General features: G+C 37.9%; 1 protein-coding gene across 14 annotated transcripts in view; it reads left to right on the top strand.

The window, feature by feature from the left end:
- The window catches only part of LOC111568381 (disks large homolog 1), a 165,380-nt gene that overhangs the window by 12,213 nt on the left and 134,119 nt on the right, over window positions 1-19,048 (top strand). For all 14 annotated transcript variants that reach the window (XM_023270021.3, XM_023270019.3, XM_023270018.3 and 11 more), the window contains exon 3: window positions 16,687-16,850. In XM_023270021.3, the coding sequence (XP_023125789.1) occupies window positions 16,687-16,850 (164 nt within the window). The remainder of the gene's footprint in view (window positions 1-16,686; window positions 16,851-19,048) is intronic.

The following is a 19,048-nucleotide window of genomic DNA, read 5'->3' as shown; positions in this document are numbered from 1 at the left end:
TGACATCCATATACCAATATCCATTCACAGTCATAGCGCCACCTGGTGGATATGGATCAACGCTGCTGGCAGCTTTAATTATTAAGATATGAAACTGTTAAAAATGGTGGAGAAGACTGGAAATCCAGACCAGTTCAGTTTAAATAATAAAATAATAAGTCAACACAACCCATCAATATAATGTTTGCAACTTGAATAGTTTATCTAAATCAGCAGATTAAGTTTTCTTTCTTTTTACGCTACCAGTCAACAGTTTGGACACGCCTTCTTATTCAGTGCTTTTTATTTATTTGTATTATTTTCTACATGGTAGATTAATACTGAAGATTAACACTTTTTTGTTTACAACATACTTCCATATGTATTCTTTTATAGTTGTGATGTCTGCAGTATTAATCTACAGTCTAGAAAATAATTAAATTAAAAACATTGAATTGGAAGGTGCATCCACACTTTTGACTGGTAGTGTGTGTTGCCGCCATAGAATTTATTTTAACTGTTGGGTAAAGCCCCATTTTAATTACTTCATTGGAGTTTGAGGGATTTACAAACAGCTGACTTCAGAAATCTGTTCTGATCATTTCTGTAAAAAAAATAACTGGTTCAAATGACTTAATTTGGCTCCAAGTACTTGTTTTTAAGGCCGACTTCCAGTTTATCGAGTCTAAAATGGCTGCAGGTGGAGTGAAGGTTTGGTTCCCCTGCAGCTGATCGATTGCTTTAAGAGTCTCTACGGTTTGAATCTGCCCAGATTTTCTTTGGTTGGCTGCAGCCCCAGAACCAGACACACTGACGAGCTGCGATAAATCCATTTACACTCGGCCCAACGCTCCAAATGCAAATGAGGCGCGGTGCAATCGATGGTAATCTCTGCGTTTATTATGTAATCATTTAGCTGGTGTTGCCCATTAAATATCGACGGCATTAAATGAAGAGGATCCATGTGAACCTCCTGTCAGACAGCACCGCGGTCGAGCTTCATTCTTTGTAAAATTACATAGAAATGAATGAAACGGACGTGGTTTTTCTGTGGAGATGTTCGGATCTACCAGCAGCTCTTCGCCCTGCAAACATCCAGTTAACTGCAGCTCTCAGCGTCTTCATCACTAATAGATGAGTGGAGATGGTCGGTGTGAGCTCAGTGGCCTGTTTCCTGCTCTTCATCCTGCCCTTCATCCTCCTCCCGTTTGTCCTCTGCTGCCTCCACCAGCACCGTTTGTTTTTTCAGGAAAAAGCTCAAGACATACATGATTCAGTGGCTCTTCTTCCAGCTCTTAATGGTTTTAATTTTCAGGATTTCATCTTCATTTGCCATCTGGTTTTACTATTTTTGAATTTCTTCTCTTTTAGAAATCATTAGTTTCACTTTGTTGCAACCTCGACACTCTTTATTGTGCAAGACATTAATTTGACTTGACAAACCTGACTGATTTTCATGTCAAAGTTTGTCCAAAACCCAAAAATATTTGATTTACAAAGACAAAAAAAATGAAGAAAATTTGAATATTTTGTCACTTTTCAGGAGTTTTAACTGTACCAACAAAACAATTTCCGCTGATTTTGTTAACTTCTTAAGCTCTGCATGTGAATTATTTGCTGAATTTTGGGCTTTGTGTGATTTAGGCTCATGAAAATGTCTCTAATGTTGAGGCTGAGTTTCATTTCTGGTTCTGTTTAGGTCCAGTTTCTGAATTAATAGGTTAATCTAACAAGTCACTTAAAATGACAAAGTTTGTCTCTTCACTCTTTCGCATCGTCGTTGTGGGAAACGGAATATCAACCACTGCTAATTAATGCTAATTCTCTAGTTACATGCAGTAAATCTGTCTTCAGGCTAATGAGGTCTCTGAGACGCTAATCAAAAGCTAATTTGCGAGTTAAAAGAAGAAACATTCGAGTATTTTGGAGAATCTTCACCAGCAAGGATGGAAATGACAAATTAAAATGACTTTTTATTTTGGTTAAGGTGGAATTTTTTTAAAGCTACAATTGTAGATCTATAATATGCAACACAAGTGAAGGAATTTAAGCCCCAAAAAATGTCAGAATTTGCTTGAAGATTTGATAAAATGTCATTGCACTTCATTTCTAGCGTCCACATCAGTTTCAGCATCACACAAAGAAAGTAAGACACAAAGACGAGATGGTACGAGTTGAAGTTTGAAGAGCTGATGAAGGATTTTGAAGTTTGCTGTGTGTTTGTGGATGTTTGCTGTCTGACTGAACAAAGGTTGGTCAGGTGATGGAGGGAGTTCCCTGCACTGCTGTGACTCACCTGGTGAACTCACGGTGAACCGGACAGCAGCTGAAAATCATTTCACTCTTTATTTTACAGTGAAGTTACTGGATGATGAAGTTTCTTATTTTGAACAAGGAAAGTGAGATGTTGGAAGATTTTTTGAGGCATCCGTTTCACCACCATAAGAAGAAGTGAAATGAAACAAAGAAATAGAAGTGAAAGTTTAAATAACTTGTGAATGAAAACAGAACTGAGTTAACCGCAGACTGTATTTCTAAAGTCCTGTTTACTTTTACTATGAACTATTATTACCTGCACTGTTACAACAGGGGTGTCAGAAAAAAACAGTTAAACGGTGCAGAATACTGTAAAAAAATTGTGAAGAATTGTAGTAAAAATCCCTAAAATAATTCTAATTTCAGCTGATTTAAATACAGTTAAACTGTAATTTTATTATCACACGCTGTGGAAGTCATCTAAGCACCTTTTTATGTATTAATTATGTTATATGTACTTAATTAAAAGAGAACGTTACAGCATTTATCCTTCAGTGTTGATTGGTCGTTGGCTTTTTGGTCACTGCTTTGACTAAAAAGTAGTAAATTTTTCAATAAATATTTTCTAAATTGAAACTCTGTTAAACCTCTGAACCCCAAAACCCGCCAATAGGTTTGAACGCCACATTATTTTTTACATTGAATTGAAATAATCGCTGTAAAAATAGACAATGTTCCAATTTTCAACAGTGTTTCCACTGCCAACATGTAACTTGACAAATTCTCCAAAAATTAACCGTTTGCCCAAACCATATTCTGTAAAAAAAAAAAAAAATTAATTTCTTAGTACAACTAATATGCCATGAATGACTCAGTTGTGACCAAGAGTCATGTGACTAAAATTCTGAGAGTTTTGGGCTGAACTGCAGGCTGTGTTTTTAATAGAGTGGGGAGGAAACAAATGTAAAAGTAAATTACCAACATGTTCAGCCTCCATTTCATCCAGCGTTGATTACACGTGGGCACTACAAATGTTGTATAAGTTGGTTTTAGTTTTTATTTCAATGTATAAAATACTTTTGTGATAAAAGAGAAACTTTCCAGACAAGAAAACATGGCAGAAATACTGGATATTGATACAAAATGAGTCAAAAATACAACAAAAATAGATTTAAAATGTACGCTGCACTCTAGTCAAGGAATCATGAACATTATTGTGATACATCATCTCAGGACCATGAATGTCTCATAAATTATCTGCCAATCCGTCCACCAGGTTGTGACTCGTTGTGTAGGAAAGGTTTGAAGATCAAAGTCAGATTCATACTCTGGGAATCATGAATGTCGGATCCAAATTTGATGCTAATTTATCAGCTACATGACTCATTTCTCTGTTTAGATGTTTCAGAAATGCCTCCGTAATATAAAGGAAAGTTTCCAGACAAACCACTGTCTTAGTTAGAAATCTGGGAACAGACGACCCACTAGTAAAGGAAGTCTTTTGCGCGGTTGCAGGAGGGTGAACCTTGCCTATTTTCTCTGTGGCTTAGGGGTGTTTATCAAGCATGCATGCTGGGAAAACGATGTCCAGATGTAGATCGGGAATAAACCCAAACAGTAATAATGTACAATACAGAAAGTCTGGGGATCGTGAACCTCAATAGGATACATCATCTGAGAACCATGAATTATGTGCCAATATGTCCACCTGATGTTTGGACTGGATGTGTGAAAGTTTTGACTACCTGTGGAGAAAAAGTTTAGGGATTACAGTTGGATTCAGCCTCTGGGGATCATGAATGTCGGACGCAAATTTTATGCTAGTTTAGCAGCTACATGACTTATTTTTCTCCTCAGATGTTTTTAGTTAGAAATCTGGGTCCAGACGACCCACAAGTGAAGGAAGTATTTTGCATGGTTGCAGGAGGGTGAACCCTACGTATTTTCTCTGTTGCTTAGGGGCGTTTATCGAGCAGGCATGCTGGGAAAAAGATGTCCAGATGTAGCTCGGGAATAAACCCAGACAGTAATAATGTATGATACAGAAAGTCTGGGGATCATGAACCTCATTAGGATACATCGTCTGAGAACCGTGAATCATGTGTCAATCCGTCCACCAGATGTTTGGACTGGATGTGTGAAAGTTTTGACTCGCTGTGGAGGAACAGTTTGGGGATGACAGTTGGATTCATTCTCTGGGGATCATGAATGTCAGACGCAAATTTTATGCTAATTTAGCAGCTGCATGACTTATTTTTCACCTCAGATATTTTCATACATCCAAAGGAGAATTTCCAAACAAGCCACCATCTTAGTTAGGAATCTGGGAGCAGATGACCCACGAGTGAAGCTTTCGTCCAATAAGGTACAGCCAGGAAGTGTTTGCATGATTTCAGGAGGGTGAACCCTGCATATTTCATTGTTGCCTAGTGACATGCCCATCAAACATCCAATTCTGGGAAAATTATGTCTAAAAATAAACATTTTGACCTGCTGTGGATGGCAAGTTTAGGGCTCACAGTCGGATTCATCCTCTGGGGATCATGAATGTTGGACAAAAAAGACCAAAACAACAAATCCAGAACCATCAAACACTCCGATTTACACAACAGTCATTAGTTACAGTGCTGGTTTTGAGCCTTGAGATGCTGCAATCAATATGACGTCCAAATCTTGAGGGCCGTAAAACTGACGGCTGATTTATTAAATTGAAAAGATTCGATGGGCGCCATCTGTTTGTCTGAGAGGAATCAGGGCAGCGTGAATGGAATGAATGAGAAGGAAACCGGTGGAGGGAGGCTGGTGGATTATGGACTGGGGGTAATCGTCGTGTCCACAGAGGGATTACACTGTGCTCGACCTGCTGCAGACATCTCTTTTTGGGAGTTTGGCAGATTGGAAAGTGCGTGGCGGAAATCTATTTTTCATCAGATGCCGGGACGTCAAACACACCGAGGAGCAGCAGTACCTCGGAATTGTTATTATTTAAAGACCAACGAGTCAATGATTTTAACTGAATTCTCACTAAAAGGTGCAGAAGAACAATGAGCAGTTCTTTTTGTTTTTGCTCCCGTCGCATTTTCGTTCACTGTGGTTCATTTTATAAAATCCTGAACCTCAGTGGAAACATGAACCATGAAGGAGAGCACTGCTGCAAATCAGAGAAAACTACAGTTAATTTGATTAATTATTTCACTAAAATATTTTCAAGTGCAAAAACCTGACACTGGCATTGTTAAAAAAAAAACTACTATAAATAAAATTACATACTCTAAATATTTAATTATTTACATTTTTACAGCCTCTATTATATTTTATAATTATAACTTCTACAAACTGTTTTTTTCTCTCTTCTCTGCTCATGATCTGTAGAAAGATGTTTCTCCATGCTGAATGTATCTCCAACAACCTCCTCTGTTCACCGTTTCTGAGCCATGATGCATTTATTTCATTTTTCCACTGTGTTTAATGTCCTCTCAGTCTCTTTTGTCATCTCTGTTTTGTGTCTTGTGTGTGCATATTTTTTTTTGTTGTTTTTGTCTTTTTGTGTCTAGTTTTTCTCAATTTCTGTCTTGTTTTTGGCGTTTTCTCTCATTTCTGTTATGTTTTTGTCAATTTGAGTCTTGTTTAGTGTCTTGTTTTTGTTGCTTTGTCTTTGTCATTTTGTGTATCTTTTTTGGTTCTTTTGTCTCCCCATATTGAAGATATTTAACTATCTCCATGTTTCCTCTCCAGACTTTTCCTCTCTGTTCATCATCTGTAGAAAGATGTTTCACCATGCTGAATGTATCTCCAACAACTTCCTCCTCTGTTCACTGTTTCTGAGCCATGCTGCATTTATTTGTATTCATCCAGTAACTTTGATTTTCCTCTGTCTCTGTTGTTGCTGCCTCTTGTAGTTTTATGTCGCATTTGTATTGTTTCGTCATGTTTTATAGTGTTCTGTGTCTTGTTTCTTTGCCGTTTTGGGTCATTTTTTGTCTTGTTTTTGTCATATTGTGTCTCATTTTTGTTGTTGTTGAGACAGTTCAACCTGAAAACTCCCTGTATTTTTGTTATATGACTGTAGCAGCTGAGATATTAATAGCTTTTCTGTTGCACAGAGTAATGCTAGTTTTTTTTTTGTTTTTTCCAGAAGCCGGTTATTACTGATGGTTTATTTTTAGATGTTTTATTTGAGACGTGTAAAATGAAGTAATTTAGACGAAGAATCACAATTTTAAACTCATAATTGGCTAATTTTACCACCATTTTACCAGCACTGTCGCAAATGAGTAGTTTAAGGGCCGTTGTAAAGTTGAAAATCTGACTTTTCTTTCTATTTTTAAACACGTTTTTTTTCTGGTCAAAGCTCCAGTGATGGTAAACGTGATGGAAATCAGACGTTTCATGCTTTAATGTGAGGAATGCTGCAGCTTCCTTCATCTGTTTACTGCTAGTTGAAGTCACATTCCTCACATTTATTTAAGTCTGTGAACTTTTACACAAGTTTTATTGACACTGAAGTGATCAGAAGTTACCCAGCTGGATATAGCTATGGAAGCGTTCATAAACTCAATCTGAAATGGTCAGAAAATCATCTATTTTACATTTCAGTGTAGGCTTGTAATGTTCAAAAACAATGGCTGTTGCAGTTTCGCTACTCAAGAATGTTAATATTTACTCAGTATGTGACAAAATAAAGTATTTTTTTCTCTGAAAAACACAACAAAAAGAAACAAAAACATCTATATTTGTTTTAGTTTGTCCTCTTTGTCACTGTGTTTTAAAGCACACTTTGTTTTCAAACATCTGAATGATGATGAAATATTGATCAAATCCTACAAACATGACGTATTGATCAGCGCTGATCCTCAAGCTGCTGTTGACAAAACAATGTCCTACGATGTTTCTTGAGCTCTTAAAAGGTATTTTTGGTTCAGAAAAACAGAGTAAATGCAATAAAATGGGAAAACTGACCAGTTGTAACGTCTGCCATCCTAAAAGGCTTCCTCTTTATTAAATTTAACACTTTACCATGTCGTCATGAAGCCACAAGACGACAACAAATCCTGTTGTGCTGCATCTTCAGTCGCCCATAAAAAGGCCTGAAAGTGCTCCAGTTTTTAGTTGTAAGTGGGATTTGAAGCACTAATCGGCATTTGATCTGCTCTGAGTGACGAGTTCAGGCTGTTTTTTCCACAGTCTGAATAGGTGTGGCCTTTTATTGGAGGGAACAGCGGCAGCTCTTGTTTTTGAATTGGCCGTCTAACTGGTTAATGTGATAACAGTCTGTCAACCGTCTGTGATTATATTTAACCCTCTCAGCTCCAAGCCCTTCATTTCCTTTGCTCCTGTTGCATTTTTGGGCTCATTTTTCCACCACAACATAAAGTTAGAGACAACTCAGAGATGTTAAAATGCCATAAAATGAGATAAAATTCTTCTTGTACAAAGATAGGTAAAACCTGGAGTCAACATTTCAAACCTTTTTTTTCCCCAAGTGTTTACTTGAAAAAAGATAGTGGCCCCACATTTGGCAGATATTTTACTGTTTACATTTTCATTTTGATTCCATAAAGCAACTATATAAAGTCGTGAACCTCCTTTGGAAGTTGCACAACTATGACTAGAAGTAGAGAAAACTCAGAAATATCACATTTCATGCTGCAAATCATCAAAAAAATCCAGTTTCTTTATTTGGTTTACAAAAATACAAATACAAAAGAAATCGCCATGTGCAACATTTTTTCAACTGCCCTCAGATGTTACAGCATCTATCTAAATATGACTAAATACTAGATATGAGTATTTTCATTTTTATTTTGTTATCATACTCACCTATGTGTACACTGCCTGCAGTTCAACCGAAAAGTCGCAGCTAAATCAATCATGATGCCTTGGTTACGCAGACAAACGCAAAATTTTTATTTTTTTTTGCAGAGTCTCGTTGAAGCAAATGGTTTATTCTTGCTAAGTGTTTAAAAGAGACAGTGAATGTGATTTTGATGAAATATCGCTTTTACTTTTTCCTTTAGCTGTTCCAGTGCAACACTTCAAATGTCTCATTATCCCAGCTGACTCAGGTGAAGGCAGGGGACACCCTAGACAGGTCACCAGTCTGTCACAGGGCTACATACAGAGACAAACAATCACTCTCACATTCACACCTACGGGCAATTTAGAATGATCAATTAACCTCAGCATATTTTTGGACTGTGGGAGGAAGCCGGAGTACCCGGAGAAAACCCACGCATGCACAGGGAGAACATGCAAACTCCATGCAGAAAGATCCCGGGAAAGCCGGGACGTGAACCAGGGATCTTCTAGCTGCAAGGCGAAAGTGCTAACCACTACACCACTGTGCAGCACTCAGATTATCAGTATAAAAAAAACAGAAAAATAATCTTCAGCATTTTAAAGCCTCCACAGATGCTACGAATACTGGAAAAAATATTACCCCACGTGTGATTGATAGTTTATTATATACATTTTTAATGTTTCCATATGAAACACTGCCTGCAGTTCAACCTAGAAGTTCCTAAATTTTTGTCACGTCACTTTTAAGTCGGTCTTGGCTTCACGGATGCACTAAATAGATCAGAATTTTTTGTTTTTGACAGAAACTCGTTAAAGCAAACTGTTTATTTTTGCCGATTTTTAACAGGAGAATATGTAGAATAAGAAGATTTTGATGAAAAATGATTTTAAGATTTAATCTGATTAAAGTTTCTTAAAGGATTGTCACAGTTATGTCGTTCAAGGACTAACAAGCTGAAAATATAATTATTCTCTCTGTTTTTATAGTTTCTGACTCATAAATGCTTTAATTTTCATAATTTTTAAGTAAAAAACAAACCAGTTGGCTGGTTTTGGATGTTCAGAGATTTAATGCCTGAGTACTTCTTAAAATTTTCTGATTGCATCTTTCTAAATGTGAATATTTTGTGGTTACTTTCCTTCTCTGTGACACTAAACTGAATATCTGAGTTGTGGACAAAACACTGATCAACACGTTTCACCATTTTCTGATGTTTTATAGCTCAAATCGAGAGATTATAGATGAATAGAGGCACAGAGACATCTTTGTGTCTCCAAACTGTAAAAACCAGCAACTGTACGTTAAAAAAAAACACTTGTTTGCTGTCAAAAGTGTTGCCGAACAAATGTCTGAGCTTCTGCTTTCTAACTAGTAGCTGCTCCATCTGAATTTAAGTCCTCAGAGTTCTGTTGGTTCTCAGGCTGAAGAACTGGGTCCATGTTCTGTTCAGATCCTCATTCTTCCAGGCTGCATGTCGGCCTGCAGAGCCACCGTCAAACCTGGAGCTCTAAGATGGGAATCAGATCACCAGTTTCACTGTAAAATGATCTGCGAGTCGCCCACAATTCCACAGAGGTCTCTTTTTATTGGGCATCAATACGACGCTGTGTTTAAGGTTGTCCCCCGAGGACACTCTCACTGAGTTTTAACTTTCACCGTTCATTTTACGGCGACGTGAAACCGAGTCTGAGAAGCTGCAACCCCTAACGATTAGCTGACAGATGATTAAAGGAATGTTTGTTAGGATTTAAAAACTGTTTGACATCTTTGCATTTTTGCATTTAGCCACAGTTTGAGTTAAAATTATTGCTAAAACTCAGGAAAAAATTCCTACGGGAGACAATATCTGATATCAAAACTGTCTGTGTCCATGAAGTTCTTTTGTCAGTATTTATGATTTCCAGAACAAATCCAGATTATTTCACTGACCTCTGTCGCTTTAAAGGTCACAACCAGACTTTGAGGCAGATTATCGTTACCCGATTGCATGTAATCCAGTACTACAGCTATGGAAACAGAAATTTAAATCCACAGTAAAGAGGTGTGATGAAAAAATTCATATATCGTGCATAAAATAAAGTAAAAGTTGTACTTTACTTGTCTTCTACTTGTGTAATGCTGCTCTGCTCCCAGGGCTCCTGTAACACTCGAATCACTCTCAAAGTGTAAACACATCAAATACCATCAACAATGGGCTCCTAAACTGTTTTAAATGTTGACTCTTTGAACTTGAATTTCTTTTTTGGTAAGAGGACGAAGTTGCAGAAGACAAAATCCAGTACTGCATGACTGTTTAAACAGCTATGACAACAGAAATCTTAAAACAGAAGTTAAGATGTGATCAGAAAGTTCAGATATAGTGCATAAAATAAAGTAAAAATCATACTTGTCGTCTACTTGTGCAGAGCCGCTCTGCTTCCAGGACTCCTGTAGCACTTGAACTGCTCTCTGGAAGTCCCGTTGTATATGTGTGTATGGATCTTGCAAAGTGTTTCAAAATGTTAAATCTTAAACTTGGATTTCTTTTTTTGATGAGGGGAAGAAGCTGCAGAGAGCTAAGTTTGGCAAGGGGGAAGCTTCGGTTATGCTGTTATGGCGAAAAAACTTTTGAATTTGAATGTTTGCTTCAGATGTCTCCTTATGGGACGTCTCAGTAGAGCTCTGTGTTGACAGTCCAGCTCTGGAGGATGAATTTATGTTGCACATCCATGTGAATGTTGCAGGAAGCATCAAGTTCGATGTTTCTGACCTGACGTTTTTTCTCTTCTACAGTAAAAGCTGCTGTTTCTCCTCTCGGTGGTAGCCGCAGACCCACCTCATCACCACTTAACCACCCTTCACATGAAACTTGGGTCAGTTTGACACAAAATTTGTGTGCAATTTTGAGGTGTTGAAATCATAAATGCCCCGGTGCTCCAAACGTTGCAGGAGCACTGGGAGCAGTGCGTCGTCAGGAGTTGGTGGTATAGTAGTATAGAAGAAGAGGCATTTGTTTATCGCGAATACATTGCAGCGCAGGGAAATTTGCTTTTTGCATCAGTTGGTGTCCTAGAACCTTCACTGTGGAGCCACTACGTCCATCATGGGACTATTTCTTGACAAGTACGACTAATTTAGTGTTGCTTTTAGCTAAATGCTAATGTCAGCCTGTTGATGTTTACGGGGTAGCATTTACCAACGGATGCTGTTGGAAATGTTTTTGGCTTTGCAGGTTTTTGGGCTGAAATCAAAGTTCTGATGGTTATCAACTCTTAGGGGCCCTGTGGGGGGCAATTTGACTGAGGTCCGTTTTTGACCAATTCTGATTTTACCTTTATATTTCACCTTAAAAACTGTTGATCTTGCTTTGCTTGGTGTCTTTTTTTCAGCACAACCTCACCTGTGTGATTCTACAATTATTTATACATTTTGATATAATATATGAACACACGACCTAAAATTGCAGAAAAAATACAAAGTTCGAGTAGGAAAAAATTAGATTTTTTTTTACTGTGGACACCATAAACGTGTAAAGAATCCTTTTCAGAGCTTTGAATGCAAATATAAATTGTTTATGTAATAAAATAATGTGCAAATTTAGCAGTCAACGCAGTTATATACCACTATTTGCACTAAAATGCAGGAAATTTTTAGGCGCTTTTGCAGAACTATTTACAAAATCATCAGGACTCACAATAAAATTTTACATAAATGAATTTGTGCCACTCCAAAAAACTTTTTCTGTCCACTACAGTCTCTGCAATGGCAAAAACAATAGGAAACGGGTTTTAGGACCATGGGGAGAATCTGGAGTCCTGGCGTTCTCCATTGCTGGAATATTATTATTATTATTATTATTATTATTATTATTTTATATCTGAAGCAAAGTCTTGTGTCTTGTCTGTGTCTGGCAGACAGAGTGATCTGTGGCCAAAGCCAGTGAAGGACCTGCTGCTCTCTGAGTGGAGCTGCTCTCCCAAACAGTTAGAACTATCCCCTAACTAAAAAATGATAGAAGGTTCCGTTCGGTCAACAATGTGGCGTTTATTATTGATCATGACTCTGGTTTTACTTGGCCGATCAACGTGATTCAAAAAACAGTAGAAAGTTCAAAATCCGCACTTTTGACACAAGTTTAAAGGGAGACTCGTCGACGCTTCATCTTCCTGCTTCGTTCGATTAAAGCCGTGCGTCAATAGTGACGCGCTGGCGCGTCTCTAGGCTTGTAAGGGTTAAACATAAACTACATTTTCACCTCAATCCATCGAACAATTAGCAGCCAAGAATGGAACTAGAATAAACGCTGGAGGCTCAGGAAAGTTGGGAGGTCTCGAAAGTCTGAACTAAACTTCATCACAGCTTTAATCGAGACATTTCACCGTGAAGCGACGAACCACAGAATGAATCCAGCGAGAGGGTTTGCAAACGAACGGGGAACTTGGTATTTTTAGGTCCTACAGCAGCAGCTTCTGTACTACGTTGATATTTGGAGCTATTTTCAGTCATCAGTCTTGCGTCACCTGATATCAGTGAAAAATCAAGTCTTTGTGCCTTAATGTCACTGATTTGTCTCCCAGAAGGTAGTTCTGTCAGTCGGTTATATTCCTGCTTTATGTGTGACGTAAACGGTGACGGTTTGACCTCATGTATGTTCTGGTTCAGCAGATCCACGTGGCACTGAGGCACAAGAAGCTTTTATTGTGAAAGGGCTGAACTGAGTCAGTGGAAGAGATCCACAGAACGAAACATGAGTGAGATTCATCGTTGACAGAAAAACAAAAACAGAGAAATAGAGAGAACTCAAATCATTAAAAAAAATACAAAAAGCATCATTCATTGATTTGTTTTATAGAAATTTGAAGAAAAAAACAACTTGTTCTTAAAACAAATTTTTTTTTTTACAGGCTTTACAAACTTTTTCTTTCTGCTCATCATCTGTGGAAAGATGTTTCACCATGCTGAATGTATCTCCAACAACTTGTTCCTCTGTTCAGTGTTTGTGAGCCATGCTGCATTATTTTATTCATCCAGTAGCTTTGATTTTCCTCTCAGTCTCTCTTGTCATCTCCGTTTTGTGAATTTTTGCTCATTGTCTCCTTTTGTGCTGTTTTGTGTCACGTTTTAGTTGTTTTGCATCTGGTCTTGTCATTTTGTGTCTTGTTTTTGTCATTTTGTGTCTTGTTTTAGTAGTTTTGCAACTTATTTTTGTCATTTCCTGTCTTGTTTTTGTCATTTTGCATCTTGTTTTTGCCATCATATGTCTTATTTATTGTGGCTTTCTTTTCTTTTTTGTCATTTTCTGTCTCATTTCAGGTGTTTTGCATCTCTCCCAAGCTATTTAGGTGAAATACTCCAGTTTTAAACTGAGATTTTACATTTATCTGAAAGTTTTAAATTCCCATCTCCACATCGAGAAGATACTGAGTCAGTTTTGAGATGCTGGAGGAGCTTTAGCATGAACTTTTGGTGCATATTTACCCTCTGGAATCTGAATTTGGACCACAGCTGACATGCTGAAGGACATTCTTCCTCCCTTATCACCAAATCTAAGCCTCTAATTATTGGCTGGACATCCTGCTGTCAGGCTGAATTTATGGTGGAGCTGTTAGAGCTTGGATGTGATTGGTTTAGATTGAACCAAATAAAATGGGTGTGACAGTTAGACTTTTTAACTTGTATTTATAGCACCAACATGTGCCAGAATGTGCCAGATGTCCAAAATAGAGGCTGTAAAGCCACTGAAGAAGCTGTTTGTGATTCCTCCAGTCGTCACGACGCTGCTCCGTAGCACAGATCCTCGCTGGTGTTTTCATTCTTTAATCCTCCGAGTGAAGTGTAATCTAAAAGAACAACGTAAATCTCACAGTTTTAGCGGCGTGTGGGGGGAAAAGGAAATCCAACAAGCGGCAGCCGGAAGGCGGAGAGTAATTTGAAGGCCAGTGGTCGTAGCGAGGAGCTGCTGAAGCAGAGATCCGCTGGTTTATGGGGGAACATCTGTGCCAGCCGGGCGGTCAGCTGCCCTGCCGAGCCAAAGAAAGCCGCGGTTATTTTAGATCCGTAAGCTCTCCCCAGAATTGTACGTCCAAAAATAGAATGTGGCGTTGGATGTGGCCGCTGGGCTGCCGGGCGTCTTATAATATCATGAACAGGCTAAGCTGCAGGGACGGACTGGAAACCGATCAGATCAATCAGCTGGGTCAATAACGGCGGTTAGAAAGGAAACATGTTGTATTTCTGTTATTATTTACAGTTTGAACTGGAAAAACACCAGAAATCAGTGTTTCTCGGTCCCCTCAAGTTTTACCAAGACTGGAAATAAATAGAAGCTCCACATACGATAGATTTTTACAAACTGTTTCTTGCACTGTGTTGCTCATCATCAATAGAAAGATGTTTCACCATGCTGAATGTATCTCCAACAACTCGCTGCTCTGTTCACTGTTTCTGATCCATGCTGCATTTATTTTTCGTCATCCAATTGCTTTGATTTTTTGAATTTTGCATCTGGTTTTTGTCATTTTGTGTCTTTTTTTAAAGTTGTTTTGTGTTTTTTTTGTCGATTTGTGCTTTATTTTTGTGGTTTTGCATCTGGTTTTAGTCATGTCTTTTCTTAGTTGTTTTGCATCTGTTTTTTGTTATTTTGTGTCTTGTAACAGTTTTCTCTTTTGTTTTAGTAATTTTGCATCTGGTTTTTGTCATTTTGTGTCTTATTTTTGTCTTTTTGCATCTGTTTTTTGTCATTTTGTGTCTTGTTTTAATAGTTTTCTCTTTTGTTTTAGTAATTTTGCATCTGGTTTTTGTCATTTTGTGTCTTGTTTTAGTTGTTTTGTGTCTTATTTTTGTCGTTTTGTGTCTTGTTTTTGTCATTTTGCATCTAGTTTTTGTCATTTTGTGTCTTATTTTTGTCTTTTTGCATCTGTTTTTTGTCATTTTATGTCGTTTTTGTCGTTTTGCATCTGGTTTTTGTCATTTTGTGTCTTGTTTTAACAGTTTTCTCTTTTGTTTTAGTAATTTTGCATCTGGTTTTTGTCATTTTGTGTCTTGTTTTAGTTGTTTTGTGTCTTATTTTTGTCGTTTTGTGTCTTGTTTTTGTCATTTTGCATCTAGTTTTTGTCATTTTGTGTCTTGTTTTTGTCATTTTGCATCTAGTTTTTGTCATTTTGTGTCTTGTTTTTGTCGTTTTGCATCTGTTTTTTGTCATTTTGTGTCTTGTTTTTGCTCGTTTTTCCTCCTTTAAGAAATGTTCCGATCAAACAGTTACAGCTGTTTTTAGAGTCTTTCCGGCTTTTTTCTTATTAGCATCCCTTTCCAGCCTGTTAGTTTGGTTTTGGGGTTCAGAGGATCATATAATTGTTTTGTTAGTCTTTAGGTTTTGTGTTCCGTGTTGATTAGCTCGTAGCTGGTGAACTTGTTCTTGTTTTTAAAGCCTCAGCAGGTCGAGTTTGTTGTTGTAGCGTCTGAAACCCGATGAGCGTCGGAGCAGCTGAGTCTGACCTTTGCCGGCCACCACCACCGAGCGTCACTATCAGCTGCAGCAGATATTATAATATTCTGGTCTTTTTGTTGAACAGATAACGTGGTTTCAGATCGCAGTGTCACTCTGCTGTCTCCATTTTGTTCAGAGTTTACTTTATATCTGTTATTTTCTACCCCAAACTAAGCTGTGTGGAGTAGTTTGATTGAGCCCTGGGAGTTTTTGTGTTTTCACCCTCAATAAAGCCATGCTAAGGGATCAATATTTCCAGAAATATTTTGTTTCCAGCAGATCTAAGTGATTTAATGGCTAGAACAGAGGAAATGCTTTGAATTATTGTCTCTTGATGATTTAAGAACGTGCAAAATTTTCAAACGAAGGTTGTATTATTGTAGCCCCAGAAAGTTCCTTTAAGTCTGTATATATATGTGTGTGTATATATATATATATATATATATATATATATATATATATATATATATATATATATATATATATATATATATATATGGATAGATCCATGTTTCTACTAAAATACAGTCTTTGGTTGACATTTCACCAACTTTTAAGATCTCTGTTATCAGTAGAATTTGACGTGTGACAACTTTTCTTTCTTTTTTCTTTTGCTGTTTTGGCATCGAAACACTGCCTGCAGTTCAACCCAAAAACGCTCTAAATTTTCATCACATCACAGTTGATCCCAGCCAAGTCACTAAAAGCTTCTCTGTTGCATCAAGGAATGTTGAATTTTGTGTTTTTTACAGAATTTTTTTTAGTGAAACTGGTTTATTTTTTTGGATTTTAAATAAAGCTTCTAACTCTGTTCAGTTGCAATTTGGGAATTTGAGTTTTTCACAGAATCTAACATTTTTATAATGTAATGCGACAAGTAGAATAAAGGGATTTTGAAGAAATATCTTTTTTTTTTTTTAGCTTACATTACAATATTTTGTTGTTTTCTGGCAGTAGAATTTGCTTCAGGATTAATAGTCTTGTCTTATTTGCCCTATCTTGTAGTATTTTACTGATCCCATAAGGAAAGTTCCAGTGCAGCAGCAGTTTAGATTTCACATTACACAATTAAAAAAAAGTTAAAATTTAAGAATTTTGAACGAGACTTGAGTTGAACGTTAAAGTTAAAAAGAAGCATTTCAGAAAGTGTTTCTAAAAAAGCTCGTTTCTGTCTGTGTCGTCTCAGATATCCAGGAATTTTACGAAGTGACCTTATTGGACAGTCAGAGGTGGGCGGAGTCTTCCAAGGGGGCGGACCCCGTGGCACCTGTCAACCTGTGGGACTTCTCCAGCCTTCAAAGCACAACGGTGACCTCGGACACTCTGCCCAGCCTTAGCACCAGCATCGAGGTAAGACCAGCCCTCCTCCAGACCGGACGCTCCGCTTCCTTTTCCTGCTTCTCGCTCGGTTCGACTCTTTCTTTTTTTCTTCTTTTTCTTCCCTGTACCAGAAACAGGTAAAAATAGAATGCGGTTAAAAATAGATCGCACCTTTCAAACATAGCCGAGTGAAGCACTGACACAGTTTGGCGTTTCATTTATTTTAAAAGCTGTCCGCTGAACTCGGACTGAACTCAGAGGACTGAAAACACCCTCGACTGTTCATGTCCGTCCTTAATATCACCTGGAAAAGGTCGTTTCCGGGTAGCGGTGGCTCTCTGACAGGTACAGAGGTGGCCGATGCATCTGAGGGGTGAAGCATGAAGGACAAAAACCCACCTAATCGTAAATAAAACCTGATGACAGGAACATTTAGCTCTTCTTGTGTCAAAACTGCTTTTCCTGTTAAAGGTTTTTACCCATTTCCGGCCCATTTCTTGCCATTTTTAGACCAACTCTACCAACTACAGCTGCAGAAGCGCCGATCGTGTTAATAATCTAATAATAAACCCGTCACCGGGGACGTTTTTCTGCACAGTGGGAACCAGAGTACATAAATAAGTCGACAAATAGGTGAAGTTGGCTTTTAGAAACACATCTGCTGCCCTCAGGGAAGCAGCTCCAGAGCTCTTAATAACCAGAAGACGCCTCGCTGTAGGTTCTTGTTCCGACTTCTGATTTGATTAAAGGCCGCCAGCAGAAAACCCGAAGGTTTAATCTGGTAAAGAGGTGTGAAGGCAGAGGAGCCACTGCAGGACGATGGCGTTAAACGACGTCCGTCAAGTTATTTGTCATGACTGTTTTTGACGGATCAGCGCCGCTAATTATAACATATTTCTGTGGCCTGAGGATTAATAAACGTCTCGGCGCTCTGAGTCACAGTGAGCAGGATTTACTGGCATCTAGCAGTGATTCTGCAGACTGCAAACACTTTGGCTATTGAGTGTTTTGTTGAATCTGGTGGATGTTTAAACAGTGACAGTTTCATTTAATTTCCCTCCGTGCTCTTTCTAATATGAAGAAATCAAAGGTTTGATAAAAACATTACATTAACACCTTTTCTGTTTAGTTTCTCCATTTTACATTCTCAAAAAGTAACTGGTGTCTGGTTTCATTCAACTAAAACACTGAAGATATATTTATGAATATTCCGAGCTACAGAGTGCGACCAAAAACCTGCCAGTGCTCCTGACTTTTAGTTTTCAGAGACACTCCTTGCTAGCTTCACAGCTGTTTGGAGACTAGAAGCTTCTCTGTGCATAGCCCACTGATGCATGTGAGGCTTTCAGGGGATGTTGGTAAATTGTAGCCTCTACACTTGCTTGTGAGACGTTCAGACATTTAATGATTTTTTTTGTCTGTCAAGACATTTAATGATTTTTTTTGCTGTTTTAATCGCTGAACTGCAGCAACTGAGTGGAGACTAGAGGCTTCTTGGAGTATAGCCGACTAGTTAGCATCGACTGCAGCCTGCATGTGAGACGTTTAAGAAAAATCTGTAAATTGCAGTGTGCGTTGGTGCATTTTAACTGCAGCGTCTAGTGATATTCTGCACGAGACGTTTAGGAAACATTAGTGAACTATAGCACGTATCAAAGCTCATGAGATGTGTAGGAAACATCAGTTAATTTGAGCATCTACAGGAACGTCGGTAAATTGGAGTGTTTAGATGTACGAGAGGTGTTTAGCTAATGTCAATAACCTGGAGCGTCTACCTAAATAGACATTTAGGGAACCTCGGTAAATTATAGTATCTGTGGATAGTGAAGACATTTAGTAACTAATTTTTGCTCTTTTAAGTGGAGACTAGAGACTTCTTGGCATATAGCCGACTAGTTAGCATCTACTGTAGCCTGCATGTGAGACGTTTAGGAAACATCAGTAAATTGTAGCGTCTACTGATGCATGTGAGACGTTTAAGGCAAATTGGTAAATTGTTTACCAACACATGTAAGGTGTTAATGGAATATTGGTAAATTTTAGTGTCTGACAATAGTCGCCATTTGAGATATTTAATTAAATTGGCTCATTGACGACCTAAAATTCACCAAATTAAAGCTCATTAACGACCTAAAATTCACCAAATTAAGACTCATTACTGATCTAAAATTGACCAAATTAACACTCATTAATCACCTAAAATTCACCAAATTAAGGCTCATTAATGA

The sequence above is a fragment of the Amphiprion ocellaris genome, chromosome 10 (assembly GCF_022539595.1).
Source record: "Amphiprion ocellaris isolate individual 3 ecotype Okinawa chromosome 10, ASM2253959v1, whole genome shotgun sequence".
NCBI lineage: Eukaryota > Metazoa > Chordata > Actinopteri > Pomacentridae > Amphiprion > Amphiprion ocellaris.
The sequence above is the reverse complement of the archived record's forward strand: the minus strand, read 5'-3'. Positions and strand labels throughout refer to the sequence as shown.